Source organism: Schistocerca piceifrons, chromosome 1 (assembly GCF_021461385.2).
Source record: "Schistocerca piceifrons isolate TAMUIC-IGC-003096 chromosome 1, iqSchPice1.1, whole genome shotgun sequence".
NCBI classification, from domain to species: domain Eukaryota; kingdom Metazoa; phylum Arthropoda; class Insecta; order Orthoptera; family Acrididae; genus Schistocerca; species Schistocerca piceifrons.
Genome location: NC_060138.1, coordinates 282,527,953 through 282,548,588, shown reverse-complemented (window position 1 = coordinate 282,548,588; position 20,636 = coordinate 282,527,953). Strand labels below are relative to the sequence as shown.

Sequence of the window (20,636 nt, the reverse complement as noted above, 5' to 3'; positions counted from 1 at the left end):
GCGTGTTGCTGCCTGGAAGTCGGATGGTCGTCTTGACTCCCGCCAGACTTCTGCGAGTCAAAGCCCTAGCTTACACATTCCGACTTTTTAATCTTTTTCTTGTGTTAGAGACGAAGAACTCTCACTACAATCCAAAGATGAGAGATGGCTTGAGCATCCCAGCTGTGACTACAACCGAGCGGCACAGATAGCGGCACACATGCTCTCACCGGGTTCCTTGAGGAACTGCATCATGCTGAAATGGTAAGAGGACCTAGACATTAATCTCTAAATTTTGTTTTGTTTTGTTTTACTAGTACTCTGCATTTCTTTGTTTATGTCGATATACCAAAATTGTAGATTTGTGCATGTCTTTGTATCAAATGCTGAGTAATTACTGTAGTAATAATAACACCATGTGTCTTATCTAGCCGGAGCATGAATACTTGTAGAGAAACAGTAAGGTATGCACATACCTTCATTTGAAAATATGCACAGACAGCTCTAAGAGTACGAAATGCCCCCAACAAACAGCAAGATTACACCCCTAAGGTGAAATTACCAAATATGCAGGATCCAGTCGCAAAATCATGTTTTATTTATTCGATTTGCAAAAGTGAATAAATAAAATATGATTATGCGACTGGTTCTGCATATTTGGTACTTTTATGGTTTACGGTCGCTGCACGACTTGGGAACCACATGGAGCCCACCATTCACACCTAAGGTGGTCACGTGGGCTGTCTGTGACACTATTCTGTACGACCAACAAATCTGTACCGACCGAACGCTTACAGCTAAGGAGCTTACATTGTTGTATGTCAGTGAGATAAAAGATCGTGCCTCTTAATGCATATCTCGGTACCTTGTGATGAGAACGTTAATAAATAGGCTGTTCAGGAAAAAATGAAACGCAAAGATCTGAGCATAGAGTTCAGTCGAATGTGGGGTGCGATAATGAATGTCTTGCGGGCCAGCCGGCCGGCTGGCGACTGATGACCTCAGAAGTTAAGTCGCGTAGTGCTCAGAGCCATTTGAACTATTTTGAACCTTGCGGGCCATCATTAGTGCCCTGGCGTCAATAGGATGCGGACTGAAAAGCACTCTGCGTAGAAACCCTGGGTGTAGAACACATATAATACTGTAAGTGACTGTGGAGCATGGTACACTCCTTGATCAGTTTGATTTTCGTATATGTTTTAAAATAAATAAAAGAAGTCGTTTCTACGTCAAGTATCTTTTATAAATAAACAAGACGAACAAACTGCAGCTTGAGAAAGTCTGTGATCACATAATAAAATACATTGGGGCTGGAAGCCTCGGCGATGATGGAGACATTAAAATAAAAAATAAAGGTAATAACAGCAATGTTAATAACAATAATTGAGCAAAGTTTTCTACTCCGAACAACGACGTGAACAGTACATCACAGAGACGTAATTATAAATTACACCGCCACTTGTGATAAAAAGGAATATTTGGTGAATAATATGGTAATATCAGTTCTCGAAAATGCTTGCAGTTGAGAGTATTTCAGTGCCGTTAGGGAAGAAAACAAATGTCTAATACCGGGTTCTAAGCCGAGCAATGCCGGCAATGCCGACGCGCCACGCTATATGATAAGTAGTGCCAGCAAGTCGAGAAATGAACAAATTCGTTAAGGAGCGTGGCGGTAATGGAGATTTTAAGAGAAAACTGTTATTGGGCTCAGAAGGGCGAGCCGAGCTTGCGGAGGCGCACGAGCAGCTCGGGCCTGGTGACGTTGAGCCTGCGGATGGCGTCGGCGAGCGCGGCGGCCTGGAAGAAGGGCGGGTGCGGCACGTCGCACAGCGTGAACACGTGCACGGCGCCCGCGTCGTCGGCGGCGAGCAGCGCGCTGCCCGACGGCGTGAAGAGCAGGCGCGAGCAGGCGGCGGCGCCGGGCAGCGCCGTCTCGGAGGCGGGCCGGAAGGCGGCGCGCGCCAGGTCCCACAGCTGCAGCCGCACGTCGGCCGCCGCCGCCAGCAGCGGCGCCAGCGCGGGGCTCCACGTGGCCGCGCGCACCGCGTCGCGGCCCGCGCGCAGCGTCGCCACCGGCTGCCACACGCCGCGCGCCCACACGCGCACGCACCGGTCGCCGCCCGCCGTCAGGAACACCTGCCGGCCCACGCACACTGATCACCGCACTGCAGCCGCGTCGCCAGTCCGCGCGATCTTCACTCGCCTCTCTACGCTACAGAGACTGCGTATAAATTTCGCATCTCACGGCGGATTTTCTGTCGAATTGTTTGTGCTCTCTGTAGATTAGTTCAGACGTTCTTTGCACAACAGTATTTAGCATGGATAGGGATTGCGACTGCTGTGTTCGAATGCCGGCTGAGTTGGCATCCCTCCGCTCCCAGCTTCAGGCAGTGTTCCCTTTGGTCACACACCTTGAGGCTGTTGCCAATGGGCACCACTCTGGGGGTCCGGACGGGGGTTTGTCGGAAATGGCCGGCTCGTCCCACACATCCCCCGATCGGACTACGACTGTGGCTGCCCGGGATACTGCCCACATTGAGGCTGATCCCTCACCTGTGGTAGAGCGGGAGGTCGTCTCGAAGTGTGGCAGGGGGCGAAAGACATTCCGGAGGGCTGAACGGAAGGCCTCTCCAGTTTGTCTGACAAACCAGTTTCAGGCTCTGTCTCCGGCTGATACTGATCTTCGGCCGGACATGGTTGCTTGTCCTGTTCCAGGGTTGCCCCTCAGTCTACAAGATCTGGGCGGTCGCAGACGGTGGGCTTACTGGTAGTTGGGAGCTCCAGCATCAGGCACTTAATGGGGCTCCTTAGGGGTATAGCTGCAAGGGAGGGGAAGAAAACCAATGTTCACTCAGTGTGCATACCGGGGGGCGTCATTCCAGGTGTGGAAAGGGTCCTTCCGGATGCCATGGAGGGTACAGGGTGCACCCATCTGCAGGTGGTCCCTCATGTCGGCACCAATGATGTGTGTCGCTATGGATCGGAGGAAATCCTCTCTGGCTTGCGGCGGCTATCTGATTTGGTGAAGACTGCCAGTCTCACTAGCGGGATGAAAGCAGAGCTCACCATCTGCAGCATCGTCGACAGGACTGACTGCGGACCTTTGGTACAGAGCCGAGTGGAGGGTCTGAATCAGAGGCTGAGACGGTTCTGCGACCGTGTGGGCTGCAGATTCCTCGGCTTGCGCCATAGGGTGGTGGGGTTTCGGGTTCCGCTGGATGGGTCAGGAGTCCACTACACCCAGCAGGCGGCTACACGGGTAGCAGGGGTTGTGTGGCGTGGACTCGGCGGTTTCTATGTTAGATGGCCTCGGGCAACTACAGAAAGGGCAACAGCCTCAAAGGTTGCGGGGCAAAGTCAGGACATGCGGGGACCAAGCAGCAGTCGCTATCGTATAATTGTCGAAGCTGTGTTGGTAAAGTACCGGAACTTCAAGCACTGATAGAAAGCACCGAAGCTGAAACCGTTATAGGTACGGAAAGCTGGCTGAAGCCAGAGATAAATCCTACCGAAATTTTTACAAAGGCACAGACGGTGTTTAGAAAAGATAGATTGCATGCAACCGGTGGTGGCGTGTTTTTCGCTGTTAGTAGTAGTTTATCCTGTAGTGAAACAGAAGCGGATAGTTCCTGTGAATTATTATGGGTGGAGGTTATACTCAACAACCGAGCTAGGTTACTACTTGGCTCCTTTTACCGACCTCCCGACTCAGCAGCATTAGTGGCAGAACAACTGAGAGAAAGTCTGGAATACATTTCACATAAATTTCCTCAGCATGTTATAGTCTTGGGTGGAGATTTCAATTTACCAGATGTAGACTAGGACAATCAGCTGTTTAGGACGGGTTGTAGGGACAGAGCATCGAGTGACATTATACTGAATGCACTATCCGAAAATTACCTCGAGCAATTAAACAGAGAACCGACTCGTCGAGATAACATCTTGGACCTACTGATAACAAACAGTCCCGAACTTTTCGACTCTGTAAGCGCAGAACAGGGAATCAGTTATCATAAGGCCGTTGCAGCACCCCTGAATATGGAAGTAAATAGGAATATAAAAAAAAAGTGAGGAAGGTTTATCTGTTTAGCAAGAGTAATAGGAGGCAGATTTCAGACTACCTAACAGATCAAAACGAAAATTTCTGTTCCGACACTGACAATGTTGAGTGTTTATGGAAAAAGTTCAAGGCAATCGTAAAATGCGTTTTAGACAGGTACATGCCGAGTAAAACTTTGAGGGACGGGAAAAACCCATCATGGTTCAACAACAAACTTAGGAAACTACTGCGAAATCAAAGAGAGCTTCACTGAAAGTTTAAGGCCAGCCAAAACCTCTCAGACAAACAGAAGCTAAACGATGTCAAAGTCAGCGTAAGGAGGGCTATGCGTGAAGCGTTCAGTGAATTCGAAAGTAAAATTCTATGTACCGACTTGACAGAAAATCCTAGGAAGTTCTGGTCTTACGTTAAATCAGTAAGTGGATCGAAACAGCATATCCAGACACTCTGGGGTGATGATGGCATTGAAACAGAGGATGACACGCGTAAAGCTGAAATACTAAACACCTTTTTCCAAAGCTGTTTCACAGAGGAAGACCGCACTGCAGTTCCTTCTCTAAATCACCGCACGAGCGATAAAATGACTGACATCGAAATAAGTGTCCAAGGAATAGAAAAGCAACTGAAATCACTTAACAGAGGTAAGTCCACTGGACCTGACGGGATACCATTTCGATTCTATACAGAGTACGCGAAAGAACTTGCTCCCCTTCTAACAGCCGTGTACCGCAAGTCTCTAGAGAAACGGAAGGTTCCAAATGATTGGAAAAGAGCACAGGTAGTCCCAGTTGTCAAGAAGGGTCGTCTGTCAGATGCGCAAAACTACAGGCCTATATCTCTGACATAGATCGGTTGTAGAATTTTAGAACAAATTTTTTGCTCGCGTATCATGTCATTTCTGGAAACCCAGAATCTACTCTGTAGGAATCAACATGGATTCCGGAAACAGCGATCGTGTGAGACCCAACTCGCTTTATTTGTTCATGAGACCCAGAAAATATTAGATACAGGCTCCCAGGTAGATGCCATTTTTCTTGACTTCCGGAAGGCGTTCAGTACTATCGCCTGATAAATAAAGTAAGAGCCTACGGGATATCAGACCAGCTGTGCAGCTGGATTGAAGACTTTTTAGCAAACAGTACACAACATGTTGTTCTCAATGGAGAGACGTCTACAGACGTTAAAGTAACCTCTGGCCTACCACAGGGGAGTGTTATGGGACCATTGCTTTTCACAATATATATAAATGACCTAGTAGATAGTGACGGAAGTTCCATGCGGCTTTTCGCGGATGATGCTGTAGTAGACAGAGAGGTTGCAGCATTAGAAAATTGCACCGAAATGCAGGAAGATCTGCAGCGGATTGGAACTTGGTGCAGGGAGTGGCAACTGACCCTTAACATAGACAAATGTAATGTATTGCGAATACATAGAAAGAAGGATCTTTTATTGTATGATTATATGATAGTGGAACAAACACTGGTAGCAAAAAAAATTGTTCAAATGGCTCTGAGCACTATGGGACTCAACTGCTGAGGTCATTAGTCCCCTAGAACTTAGAACTAGATAAATCTAACTAACCTAAGGACATCACAAACATCCATGCCCGAGGCAGGATTCGAACCTGCGACCGTAGCGGTCTTGCGATTCCAGACTGCAGCGCCTTTAACCGCACGGCCACTTCGGCCGGCTCACTGGTAGCAGTTACTTCTGTAAAATACCTGGAAGTATGCGTACGGAACGATTTGAAGTGGATGATCATATAAAATTAATTGTTGGTAAGGCGGGTGCCAGGTTAAGATTCATTGGGAGAGTCCTTAGAAAATGTAGCCCATCAACAAAGGAGGTGGCTTACAAAACACTCGTTCGACCTATACTTGAGTATTGCTCATCAGTGTGGGATCCGTACCAGGTCGGGTTGACGGAGGAGGTAGAGAAGATCCAAAGAAGAGCGGCGCGTTTCGTCACAGGGTTATTTGGTAAGCGTGATAGCGTTACGTAGATGTTTAGCAAACTCAAGTGGCAGACTCTGCAAGAGAGGCGCTCTGCATCACGGTGTTGCTTGCTGTCCAGGTTTCGAGAGGGTGCGTTTCTGGATGAGGTATAGAATATATTGCTTCCCCCTACTTATACCTCCCGAAGAGACCAAGAATGTAAAAAAAAGAGAGATTCGAGTGCGCACGGAGGCTTTCAGGCAGTCGTTCTTCCCGCGAACCATACGCGACTGGAACCGGAAAGGGAGGTAATGACAGTGGCACGTAAAGTGCCCTCATCCACACACCAATGGGTGGCTTGTGTAATATAAATGTAGATGTAGATGTAGACGGAAACTGCTGAAAATGGCCGAAATTACACAGTCCAGTCACATTAATGTGACTACCGCCTACGTTCGACGTCAACGTACGAGGGTCACTCCAAAAGAAATGCACACTATTTTTGCAACAATACAGTTTTCATTCTGCATGTGTGAAAATTTTACAGTGTGTAGATACATCCTTCCCGCTTGTTTACAAACTTAGTTCAACATGTCTTCAAGATAGCTGCTACAATTGACGTTCGTCTCAAGCAACGTGCTGTCATAGAATTCCTGTGCTGTGAAAACGAGACAGTGGGAAACATCCACAAGAGGTTGAAAAAGGTGTATGGAGATGCTGCTGTCGATCGCAGTATAGTTAGACGGTGGGCAAGCAGCTTATGTGATGAACGCGGGCTCGGCAATATTGAGGATTGTCCTCGCAGCGGCAGGCCTCGTGCTGCACACACTCCAGACAATGTGCAGAGAGTTAACGAGTTCGTGACTGCTGAAAGACAAATCACGTTGGGATAGCGGAAGGAAGTGTTTACAGAATACTGAAAGTGTTGGCGTTAAAAAAGGCTTCTGCCAGGTGGGTTCCCAGGATGTAGACAGTGGCTCACAAAGAAATAAGAAAAACGGTATGCAGCGAACTTTTGGAACACTACGAGAATGATGGAGATGAATTTCTTGGAAGAATTGTGACAGGTGATGAAACATGGCTCCATCATTTTTCACCAGAGACGAAGAGGCAATCAATGGAGTCGCAAATCCACCCAAGAAAAAAAATTCAAAACCACACCTACTGCTGGAAAAGTTATGGCTGCGGTGTTTTGCGATTCCGAAGGACTCTTGCTTGTGAACATCATGCCAAGTGGAACCACCAAAAATTCTTATGCATATGTGACGACACTGAAGAAACTTCAAGCTCGACTGAGTCGTGTTCGACCACATCGGCAAAAGCAGGATGTTTTGCTGTTGCGCGACAATGAACGGCCACATTTCAGTCAAAAAACCATGGAAGCGATCACAAAATTCGGATGGACAACACTGAAACACCTGCCTTACAGTCCTGACCTGGCTCCATGTGACTATCATCTCTTTGGGGAACTGAACAAGGTTTGAAGATGATGACTCCCTTGTGCACGCTGCCAAACAGTGGCTCCAACAGGTTGGTCCAGAATTTTACCGTGCGGGTCTACAGGTGCTGGTTCCAAGATGGCGTAAGGCAGTTGAGAGGGATGGAAATTATGTGGAGAAAAGAAAATATTGTTCCTAAAGGACGTATCTACACACTGTAAAACTTTCAAACATGTTGAATAAAAGAAGGATTATAAAAAAAAAATAGTGTGCATTTCTTTTGGAGTGACCCTCGTATAATAACCACTCACAGATGGCAGGTGGCAGCACTAGTATGTAAAGTGTGTCGGAGAACCGCGGAAAACAGTGCAACCGTTGTCGTATTACGGAAGCGGAGCGATTTATCTAACGTCCAAAAGCGAATGATCATTGATTTTCGCGCCAGACGTGGAAGCATTTTCCGAAAAGCGCTAAGTTTGTAAACTGCTCGCGTGCTGCCACGCTTAAAATACACCGTGTATAGCAAAATGGCGCCGAGGCAACCGTGATGCACAACAGGCAATAGATCACAAGGGTGAACAATGACTGCGGAGATATGAGCGAGCGAATAGACGTGCTACCGTTGAGCAACTGACAGCCCAGACGAACCTAGGGGCTCCCGATAGTGTCTCCTCAACCATTATTCAGCGAACGTTGCGGGGTATGGCCCTCTCCAGCAGGCGTCTGGTTCACGGATCTATGCTGACTGCCGTTCATCGGGGACGAAGGCTGAAATTTGCACGCCAGTACCGCAGCTGAATGGCGACCCGTGGCCTGTGGCTGGACAGTGTACTTCCAATTACACACCCGCGTCAGCGGCGCCTATAGCCACGAAGAGTCCACTCACACGGGAAAGGTCTTAGACACATCGAACCAATTTGCCTCATGTTTTCCTTTTATACACACCAACTAAAGTAAGAGTCTCCAAACATATTTTGGCTCAGAACCCTATCCCCCCCACCCTCCAATTCCACTAGTTTCTCAGAAAAACATAATTAAATTACGTGGTGTACAATCGACGCAAAAGTGGCAGGATCGATAAATAACTGAACATTTTTCATCATCATCACACAAAGGGAGTGCTTGCTGAGCTGATGGCATCATTAGTACGTGCACTGTTCGGATTTTACGTGCAAAACATGCAAAAAAAACACGTTCTTTGGGAGGTTTTTGAAACGCGCCGCTTCTATGCTTTAAACATAAACGAGTCGGTTCGAACTTTGTACGAAAGTAGATAAACGGATAAAGTAGAAATGAAATTTTTTATCCAAAAACATTTATCCGTTGTCGAGATACTAACGTTTAAAGTCGAACTAAATGTAGCGCGTAAAATTCGTTCTTAGTGAATTGAAGGCGCGGAAACGGTAGAGTAATTCATATCAACAAACAAATAAATAATTCAGTCTTACCATAAAATTGAGAACTCACTTTCAAAAATCTAGCTTGGATTTTAAGTGCAAACACCGCGTTTTTGTGAATTTCTTATGTATGCAGCTTCTACGTTTCACACTGGTGCGAGTCGGTTTATGTTTTGTATGATAGACAAATACATGTAATTAATGGCCGTTCTATTGTTTTGGGAAAGCTTTTCCCGTTTTCCCGACATGAGCAACAAGTTTCGAAAGACAATAAAAAACGTCTTCGCCCGAGTCAACAAAGATATACCTCGGTTGCCAAGCGAAGTCGGTCTAACGTAAAAATTATGGTAGAATAAAAGTTGGGAATGAGTTCTGCTGTCAAAATTATGGTTTGGTAAAAGTTGGGAACCAGAATGAAAAATGCTTCTAGCGCAGCACTGAAAAAGCTGAATATGTCCTGGGCAGCTTTAGGGATGTAAAAGAAGGAAAGCAGCTCTTCAACTTATCTGGCAGCTTAAAAAAAAACATTTAAAACAAAACATCTTGACGTATTCGAGCTTTTTTACGAAGTAACCCTACTGCCTCAGCGTCCGCAGCTCGTGGTATTGCGGTAGCGTTCCCGCTTACCGCGCACTGGGTCCCAGGTTCGATTCCCGGCGGGGTCAGGGATTTTCCCTGCCTAGAGGTGACTGGGTGTTGTTGTGTCGTCTTCATCATCATCGTTCATCCCCATTACGGTCGGAGGAAGGCAATGGCAAACCACCTCCGCTAGGACGTTGCCTAGTACGGCGGTGCGGGTTTCCCTCATCGTCCCCTACGCTCCTTGGAAGTGTGGGACATCATCATCATCACTTCCTCAGCGCAGTGAGCACTCTTAGACCCATCCCCTGTTTCATTCTTGGTGAGCATTGTAAGAACAAATAGACACAAATTCATGGGCTTCTACAGAGTGAGATGCATCTGAAGTAGGAAGTATCCGAGAGTGAGGGTGCATCTGTAATAGGAAGTATCCTAGAGTGGGGATGCAAGCGTTCTAAAGTTGAATGACAAATTGTGTGGTACTGCACGACATGATAAGTGCCATATTGAATGACATGATCGGATTTGTCACGTTGTGCGACTTGACATCATCTATCATGTTACTTTGCTTGACAATACCCACTATATTACATGACATGGGTACCAATACTAACAAGCAAAAAAGTGCGAATATGTCAATATGTTTTGATTGAAATGTTTCTGAAACCGTCAGATAGATCGAAAAGCTAGTTCCCTTCTTTTACATCCCTAACTCTGCCTAGGACATATTCGTCCTTATTTGTGCTACAGGAGGAGCATTTTTCATTCTGGTAACAATACTAACGATTTTAAACATAAATCTTGTCCTCGTTGCCATTACATAAGCATGGGGAAATTTCTTCATCTTAAAATAACAGTTTATGATTTTTAGAGTTAAGTGCAATTCATATAACAAGACAAAATGTAAATGGTCAGCTACGAAAAGGAAGACACGAGGCAGTGCCATGTTTGATACTGCTGCACTCAGCAACAAAGGCCGGAAGGCACTTCAAGATGACCCATCAGAGGGAGTAAACGTGTCTCCGTGTTTGTAATTTTCAGAATAGGTGATTATTATAGCACTGTGACTCAATTTAAGTGCAACTAATTCGTATAGTTGAAGCACATTATTAACATTTTTCGGTTTTAGTCGGTTTTTAGAAAATAAAAGCAAATAGCATTCCAGTGTGTGGGACTTACTTTGTTGCAGCACTGTGTTACTGACACATCCCGGCGTCCATTTCACACAGTTCTCCAGGATTCATCTGCCTCAGCCTTCTCTCAGTTACGGACAAAACTAGGTACAAGATCATTTTCCAAAGACACGTCGTTAGTACTGACCATCCGGCATCTGTCGAGAGTCGCTATCGAAGCTCTGCAAATAGTTCGCATGTAGTCATAAGTGGTACCCACTCCAGCACAAAGCATGGTTACAACCTGCGTGCACTACTGCTGTCACCTCTTGTGTGGGTGGTAATGTCACACCGAGAGATATAATGGAACAGATAGACATCTGCTGCATACAACCAGCTCTGCCGAATGTAGCCAACCAGTGGATGGGTGCTAGTGAAATGTTACTCGTCAGACGTACTTCGTCCCAGTATAACAGTAAACTGAAGGCAGAGGTTGAAAATATCGCTTCATTTGTAAATTACCGCCGGCCGGAGTGGCCGAGCGGTTCTAGGCGCTACAGTCTGGAACCGCGCGACCGCTAAGGTTACAGGTTCGAATCCTGCCTCGGGCATGGGTGTATGTGTGATGTCCTTAGGTTAGTTAGGTTTAAGTAGTTCTAAGTTCTAGGGGACTAATGACCTCAGAAGTTAAGTCCCATAGTGCTCAGAGCCATTTCAACCATTTTTTTGTAAATTACCTTATTTTCACACAACCGGTTTCGGACTGTTATAAGCCCATCCTCGGGTGTCGTACTGGAAATAGCAAAAGACAGGACATAATTTTCACACGCCGCAACACACATAGGAATCAAAAAGCAATTTTTTCCAAAAAGTTTTAAAAACCTTTTAAACAAACATTTCGAAACCGCCGGTCGGGCTAGGTGCTATGAAACCTATGTCAATGCGCCAGTGGTACATCTACATCTACGTCTACATTTATACTCCGCAAGCCACCCAACGGTGTGTGGCTGAGGGCAATTTACGTGCCACTGTCATTACCTCCCTTTTTTGTTCCAGTCGCGTATAGTTTGCGGGAATAACGACTGCCGGAAAGCCTCCGTGCGCGCTCGAATCTCTCTAATTTTACATTCGTGATCTCCTCGGGAAGTATAAGTAGGGGGAAGCAATATATTCGATACCTCATCCAGAAACACACCCTCTCGAAACCTGAACAGCAAGCTACACCGCGATGCAGAGCGCCTCTCTTGCAGAGTCTGCCACTTGAGTTTGCTAAACATCTCAGTAACGCTATCACGCTTACCAAATACCCTATGACGAAACGCGCCGCTCTTCTTTGAATCTTCTCTGTCTCCTCTGTCAAACCGACCTGGTACGGATCCCACACTGATGAACAATACTCAAGTATAGGTCGAACGAGTGTTTTGTAAGTCACCTCCTTTGTTGATGGACTACATTTTCTAAGGACTCTCCCAATGAGTCTCAACCTGACACCCGCCTTAACACCAATTAATTTTATATGATCATTCCACTTCAAATCGTTCCGTACGCATACTCCCAGATATTTTACAGCAGTAACTGCTACCAGTGTTTGTTCCGCTATCATATAATCATACAATAAAGGATCCTTCTTTCTATGTATTCGCAATACATTACATTTGTCTATGTTAAGGGTCAGTTGCCACTCCCTGCACCAAGTGCCTATCTGCTGCAGATCTTCCTGCATTTCGCTACAATTTTCTAATGCTGCAACGTCCAGTACCAGACAGTACTACGAACAACTGCCTGGGTAGGGAATATCTACAAATGATATCAAGCATAATGCACTTTTAACTTATATTGCGTGCTTTTGTATGCAATATTTTGTTTTCATTTTAAATGTAAACCACTAGATTCAAATTGTGAACGGCCGGGTTAGTGGCCTCGTGTTCTTCTCTCCCTCAATAGATGGCAGCCCTTTTGCCATTCTGGCTTACCAATTTGCCTCCTCGTTCGCGTTCGCTACTCGGTGTTCTGCGCTCATAGGCAGCACGCTGCGCCTGGTACACGCGGCGCTCGGGGACCACAGCACAGCGTAAGTGTCGTGATATCATTTTTATATACTCCCTACCCAGGCAGTTGTTCGTAGTACTGTCTGGTACCACTTGCGCATTGACATAGGTTTCATAACACCTAGGCCGAACGGCGATTTCGAAATATTTTTTAAAAGATTTTAAAACTTTTTGGAAAAATTTGTTTTTGTTTCCTATGTGTGTTGCGGCGTGAGAAAATTATCTCCCGTCTTCTGCTATTTCCAGTGCGACACCTGGGGATGGGCTTATAACGTTCCGAAACCGGTCGTGTGAAAATAAAGTAATTTACAACGAAGCGGTATTTTCAATCTCTGCTATAATGCTCAGTTGTGGATGTTCTGCCAGCAGGATTGTTTGTAGTAAACTGAAGACAAATTTGGAAACGGAATTAGAGTTCAGGAAGGAAAAATATTCAGAATTAACGTTTGGCGATGACACTGTACGGGACGCCTGGGTTAACACAAAGTGTAATAACTTGAGACGCAGTTCAGGTATTTATTGGCGGTTTGCTTCTACAACTGTGGTAGCTCAAAACATTCTCTGTGTTTGCTTGCGACAGTTGGTACCACGTGCGCATGCCTGTAACTGCTTTGTTCACGTAAAAGCGCGTCACTAGGCATGTGGACTCTGCAGCGAAAGGTCTTCTGTGTACGACGTCGTTTTTGGCTAGAGTATGGTCTGCGAGAAACTGACGATGTTCCCAGTTAGGTAACAATCAAGAAATGGAACAAGCGGCTTCGGAAAACTGGGGTTTGCTTTCGACGACGGACCTTCACGCCAAGAACGCAGCTTCCAGCTTCCAAGATTACTGTTGAATCAATCCGTACGCCCTTCGCTCGTACGTCTGTGGAGGTTTATTAATAATCAAATGTACCAGCCACCTGTTCGTGATCTACTAGTTCTGCTCCTCGATTTCGTGCAGCTATCGTAAATGTTGCGTCTGCAATGCTGCAAAACACTTAGAGAAAGGTGGAATACGGATTAGACGTCTGTCACACCACTAACGGTGCGCATGTCGAGGTGTAGTAGATGTGTAGAAAAATATTTTGAGTTAGCGAACTGGTAGAAATATACTGTCAATAAATACCTCAATTACTTCTCAAGTTATTACATTTTATGTTATTGTATGTATAACCCAAACACCATGTACATCTGTTAGAATCTACAAACGAGTTGAAAAGTCACTTTTTGTAAGAACATACACAGAGTGTATTGGAAAGAGGTTACGAGATGAACATCAGTAAAAGTAAAACTACGTGACCGAGCCGCGTGGGGTAGCCGCGCGGTCTCAGGTGCTTTATCACGGTTCACGCGGCTTCCTCCGTCGGAGGTTCGAGTCCTCCCTCAAGCATGGGTGGGTGTGTTGTCCTTAGCGTAAGTTAGTTTAAGTTAGATTAAGTAGTGCGTAAACTTAGGGACCGATGACCTCAACAGTCTGGTCCCATAAGATCTTAGCACAAATTTCCATTTTCCAACGTGACCGAAGTGTAGTCGAATTAAATCAACTGATGCTGACGGAATTAGATTAGGAAGTGAGTCGCCAGAAATAGGAGACGAGTTTTGACATTTGCTCACCAACATAACTGACGATGGCAGATCGTATACCACACGTGAGATTGACAATTAAAAGAAAAAGTTTTCTAAAAATACAAATATATTAACATCCCAAGTTTGTTTTGGTGTTAGGAAATATTTTCCGAATGTCGTCTTACCTGGACGTTAAATGCAGGCAATAGACAGTAAAAATACGAAGAGAATACAAGGTTTTGAAATCTGATGTACAGCGTGATAGAGTGGATAACTAAAATGGAAATGTCGAGTGGCTAGGGCCTCCCATGTGGTAGACCGTTCGCCTTGTGCAAGACTTTCGAGTTGACGCCACTTCAGCGACTTGTGTGTCGATGGGGATGAAAGGATGATGATAAGGACAACACAGCACCCAGACCCTGAGCGGAGAAAATATCCGACCCAGCCGGGAATCGAACGCGAGACGTTAGGTATGAAATTCCGTCGCACTGACCACTCAGCTACCAAGGGCGGACAGTAGATAACTAATGAAGAGATACGGAATCGAATAGGAGAGAACAGAACTTATGGCACAACACGACTGGAGGCTGGTCAAACACAGCAGGTAGTAGCACGGGTCTTCCATGTGCCACAAAGTGTGATCTCAAGATTATGGCAACGATTCCAGCAGACAGGAAACGTGTCCAGGCGCTACAGTACGTGGCGTCCACAGTGTACCACACCACAAGAAGACCGGTATCTCACCATCAGTGCCCTCAGACGGCCTCGTAGTACTGCAGGTAGCCTTGCTCGGGACCTTAGCGCAGCCACTGGAATAGTTGTATCCATACACACGGTGTACAGACGACTGAACAGACATGGTTTATTCGCCCGTAGACCTGCAAGGATCATTCCACTGACCCCTGATCACAGGAGAGCCCGCAAAGCCTGGTGTCAAGAACACAGTACATGGTCATTGGAACAGTGGTCCCAGGTTATGTTCACGGACGAATCCAGGTATAGTCTGAACATGCTTTTCGCCGGGTTTTCATCTGGCGTGAACCAGGAACCAGATACCAACCCCTTAATGTCCTTGAAAGGGACCTCTATGGAGGTCGTGGTTTGATGGTGTGGGGTGGGATTATGATGATTGGTGCACGTACACCCCTGCATGTCTTTGACAGAGGAACTGTAATAGGTCAGGTTTATCGGGACGTCATTTTGCACCAGTATGTCCGCCTTTTCAGGGGTGCAGTGGGTCACACCTTCCTCCTGATGGATGATAACTCACGGCCCCACCGAGCTGCCATCGCGAAGGAGTACCTTGGAACAGAAGATATCAGGCGAATGGAGTGGCCTGCCTTTTCTCCAGACCTAAACCCCATCGAGCACGTCTGGCATGCTCTCGGTCGACGTATCGCTGCACTTCTTCAAACCCCTAGGACAATTCAGGAGCTCCGACAGGCACTGGTGCAAGAATGGGAGGCTATGCCCCAGCAGCTGCTCGACTACCTGATCCAGAGTATTCCAACCCGTTGTGCGGCCTGTGTACGTGTGCATATTGATCATATCCCATATTGATGTCAGGGTACATGCACAGGAAACAGTGGCGTTTTGCAGCACACGTGGCAACTGTGGACGAGCGGTTCTAGACGCTTCAGTCCGGAACCGCGCTGCTGCTACAGTCGCAGGTTCGAAACCTGCCACGGGCATGGATGTGTGTGATGTTCTTAGGTTAATTAGGTTTAAGTAGTTCCAAGTCTAGGGGACTGATGACCTCAGATGTTAAGTCCCATAGTGCTAGGAGCAATTTGAATTTGTAGTACATATGTTTCGGGTCAGTTTTCTCAACTTATCACCAATACCGTGGACTTACAGATCTGTGTCGTATGTGTTCTCTATGTGCCTATGCTATTAGCGCCAGTTTTGTGTAGTGCCACGTTGTGTGGCGCCACAAAATGGATCAAATGGCTCTGAGCACTATGGGACTTAACATCTGAGGTCATTAGTCCCCTAGAACGTAGAACTACTTAAACCTCACTAACCTAAGGACATCACACACATCCATGCCCGAGGCAGAATTCGAACCTGCGACCGTAACTGTCGCGCGGTTCCAGACTGAAGCGTGTAGAACCGCTCGGCCACAACGGCCGACTGTTCAGACTGAAGACCAGAATAGTAATAATGAGCACTGTCATACCAGGCGAGTGACTATTGTTTCAGCCAGTGTCCGACTGTGTTACATACCTAATTATCTATTAAGGCCGCTAAGAAGTTTCTAAGTCTTATCTCAGTGTTAAAGCTAATAAAGTACAGCTCACTGTCCGCAGTCTAATGAAGCAGTTCGCTTGGTGGATGGCCGTTAGTCACGCGGTATGCCGCTGTAGTGGACGAGTTTCAGCAGTCGGCCGGGTTCCGACAGCTAAACGCCCTACGATTTAGTCGAACGGATAGGATTCCAGTGGATGGACATTCTCAAGGCCCTATTACGCGACCTCTGAACTGCAGCTGAGTGATAGACCCTGAAATAGCTTCCGAGAACAGGCGGTAAATGTCAAGCTTCTGTTGATGATTTCAAACGACCTCGTGAGAGTTACAAGTAGATGGACGTTCTCAGAGCTTGGGTGGTAAGCTATCATTGGTCCCGAAGACTCATGGAGTCTACCTTGAGAGAAAACTGCAGCACCCAGGCGCCCAGAAGACAGCGAGAAAGCGAAAATATTACCAGTGCTCTCAATACGTGGCGTAGTGATTTACCGTCCTCCACATACACACAGGAAAATCTGCACATGCCAGCCTGCACCTTAGTGAGAGGCATTTGATCTGCGACCAGACGCTGCAATTATATTATAGACAGAGATGAATGACCGTCAATGGGATGTCCACAGGTCGAGTTTTGTGGTTGTAGCGTCTTTGTCTATCGATAGGAAGATAATGAGTGCCAGATTCAGTCCTGCCCACTGTTTAGATTTCGAATGAAGTCATCATCAACGGCAACCGCGAATTTCTGGTATGAAGAGTAGCTTTCATTCTACCAGTGGTCTTGTCGAAAAGGAAAGAGGAATGGATACGGGATGCAGGGCACATGGGGGAGGGGGGGGGGGGGGAATTGCTCTTAAAAATGGAAGAATTATCAACAATCAACGGCTTTGGGATGCAGAAGGCAATGAAAACCACTGAATAAAGACATTTAACATGCAGAAGCTCAGTCTAGGGGGTCAGTTAATTGAAATGGAAAGTACGTAATGATTTGTTTATGTTTGCAACCATTCTTCCTCATACTTCAATTATGTTTATCGTGTTGATAAAAATAAACATTAACTGCCTTTTGAAACTGAATGTTTATTTCGTTTTGTTTTTTGTCCTAAGCAGTACCCAACAAAAAAGAGGATGCCCAGTAAAATATAATTGTAACATACAATCTATTCCCCATACAAGAACCAATGGACACGCGTAAACAATAGGAAAAATAAAATCCACTGATGATGCCTGCTATGAATATATGAAATTTGTTTGATTTAAAACAAAATAACGATTCAGTTACAAAATACGGACACTTATTCTTATCTACATGGTAAACATAATTAAGATACGGATTTGTGATCTGATGAACGTAGAGTAATATCAGTACATGAGTTACAGAAGATAATGTTGTAACGGAAGTAGGATTTGTTATGAAAAGTAAGGAATTACAGAGAGTGAGTTACTGTGTATAGTTCAGTGAAAGGATAACTCCCAACAGAATCAGCGCCAAACCAACGCTTACACCAGAAGTTTACGTATATATGTCGACGTAACTAGCAGAAGACGAAGACGTCGAATGTGCTAGTAATACCTCAGCCCCGATTCCTTGAGGAACTGAGTACCCACGTACAAAATAGCTTCAAACGTCTGGTTACTTAGAAAATGAGTTAATCTGTTATGTATCTGACATAAGCTTGTAAGAGAAAAAAAGGTTGAAATTATATTTTTAAAGTTGGTTGCAGGTTGCAAAATGTTCTCATTCTCAAATACTGCATTAATATACTTTGAGTAATTGCCACGCCATTGAGTTCTCTTACTGAGATTATGACTATTATGACAGCTTTTTAAATTGTGAAGTTTGTTTAGTATGAAGCATCAAAATCATATTTTTGTTGTCCCTGGAAGTCGTTAGATATGAAACCTGCACGTGGTTAACCGTTTAGCATTACAGATGAGGACATTAAACTGCTAACTCCGTACGTAAAGAGAGACAAAACTCTGATAATCATAGGGGATTGGAAAGCTGCGATAGGGCAACGAATGTAAGACAGAGTGACAGGAGAATACATGCTCGGCAGTATTCCTACTGCCAAGCCCTACTTAGAGAGAAGAAAGAATTCTTGAATTCTGCAATACATTTTTAGCTGGTGATGCCAAATACGATAACCGTAAGAAGAGGAGGTATAATTGGAGGTACGGGAAGATACCAGCCGAATTACATAATTGTGAGACAGATTTTGAAGTAAAATATCGTATTATAAAGCATACCCTGGTCCAAATAGTGACCCAGGTCAGAACTTAGTGATCATAAAAAGTGAACTGAAATGTACGAGAAACGTCAAGAAGAATCATTGTGTCACGGATTTGGATACTAAACTCATGAGGAAAGAGGCTGTGCGTTTGAACTTCGTGATGCTTTAGATACTGCGATGATGAGTACCACAACAGTCAGCTTACTGAATTGGAATCTACATATCTAAAAACGGCAATGACACAAGTAGGATAGAGGAATACAGGTATAAGGAAAGTAGCTGAGAAGAAACCTTCCGTAACAGAAGAAATATCAAAACTGATCGATGACATAATATAAAAATGTTTAGGAAAAGACAGGATTGAAGCAATATAAGTCACTTAGGAATGGAATCAACAGAAAGTGCATGGAAACCAAAGCGAAACTGCTGTTGGTAAAATGTGAAGAAACCGAAAAAGTAATGGTCGTCAGATGAAGAGATGAAGCGTATAAGAAAACCGAAGTAACTTTCGGTGAAATTAAAAGCAACGAAGTAAACATTAAGAGTGGGAAAGAAATGCGACTGCTAAACGTAGATGAGGTAGGTGATAGGTGAAAAGATCGCACTGAGGACCTCTACAAGGGGGAGGAACTGTCTGCTAGCGTGACAGAAACAGAAATAGTTGCGAACTGAGCAGACATTGCGGACCTCATAGTACATTCGGTATTTGGCAGAGATATGTAAGACTTACAGTGAAACAAAGATAGAAAAAATAGATAACATTACTCCGGTATTTCTAAAATCATTGGGAAGAGAGGCGTGATAGTAGAAGGTTCCGCACAAGGCAAAAGCTATAGAAAGCTATACAAGACATCCAACAAATCGTTGAGGATGTTGATAGTGATTGCTACTCAGGGAAGCAATGGCGGCAGCGCCAATCGAACCGGAAGACTGACGACCAAACAAATGTGCCTTTCGCAAATAATGACTATATTCGACTTTTTTGACATACATATTACTGATACATTCTGCAACCTATGGTATCAGTGGGTCATAATGCAGGAATCAGTCAGTTCACATGAATGCCATTCTGTAGCAAAATGAATGGATACGGAACTGAATAACCGCTCACATAGGCTGAATCGTAATTAAAGCGAGTTGTAAAATTTGATTCATTTGATTTGTTGGCCAACGGGAGATCGTCACGGAGATAGGGGAAAACCTAAACTGGCAGACGGTTCAAAGTAGGCGCCAACTATTCTATGAAAGCCTACATACAAAAATTCAGTAATCAACATTAAGTGGGAACTCTACGAATGTCCTACAAGCTCCTACGTATCGTTGCCGTAGGGATCGTGAAGACAATATTGCACTAATTACAGCACGCACAGAGGCCTTTAAACAAGACCTGTGCTGGACCTTGTGGCCGAACGGTTCTAGGCGCTTCAATCCGGAACCGCGCTGCTGCTACGGTCGCAGGTTCGAATCGTGCCTCGGGTATGGATGTGTGTGATGTCCCTAGGTTAGTTAGGTTTAAGTAGTTCTAAGTCTAGGGGACTGATGACCTCAAATGTTAAGTCCCATAGTGCTTAGAGCCATTTTTTGAACAAGACCTGTCCTCGCAACGTAACAGAAAGAAATCCTGTTAATCCGCTGTGTGACTAGGGTCTCCCGTCGGACAGACCGTTCGCCGGGTGCAAGTCTTTCGATTTGACGCCACTTCAGCTACTTGCGCGTCGATCGCCAGTACAGCGACTTGCGCGTCGATGGGGATGAAATGATGATGATTAGGACAACACAAGACTCAGTCCCTGAGCCGAGAAAATCTCCGACCCAGCCGGGAATCGAACTCGGGCCATTAGGAGTGACATCCTGTCGCGCTGACCACTCAGCAACTGGGGGCGGACAGCCTGTTAATTGGACAATGAAAAGTACCCTTCGTTGTGCACTTCGGAGTGGTGTACTATTTTCATTGTGTAGGCCTACCGACGTCTGTTGGTTTGTGTCACTGTGTTTCTGTCCACACACTGGTTGTGCAAGCTGTTTCACTTTGTATTCATATCTCTGTACTGCTGTTGCTCGAATG

The 20,636-nt window shown here is 45.4% G+C and overlaps 1 protein-coding gene across 1 annotated transcript in view; it reads right to left on the bottom strand.

Annotated features, from left to right (window-relative positions):
* Window positions 1-1,686: 1,686 nt before the first annotated feature.
* The window catches only part of LOC124711913 (dynein axonemal intermediate chain 4-like), a 59,290-nt gene continuing 40,340 nt past the window's right edge, over window positions 1,687-20,636 (bottom strand). Inside the window, exon 4 of the mRNA XM_047242203.1 lies at window positions 1,687-2,115. Coding sequence (XP_047098159.1) covers window positions 1,687-2,115 — 429 coding nt within the window. The remainder of the gene's footprint in view (window positions 2,116-20,636) is intronic.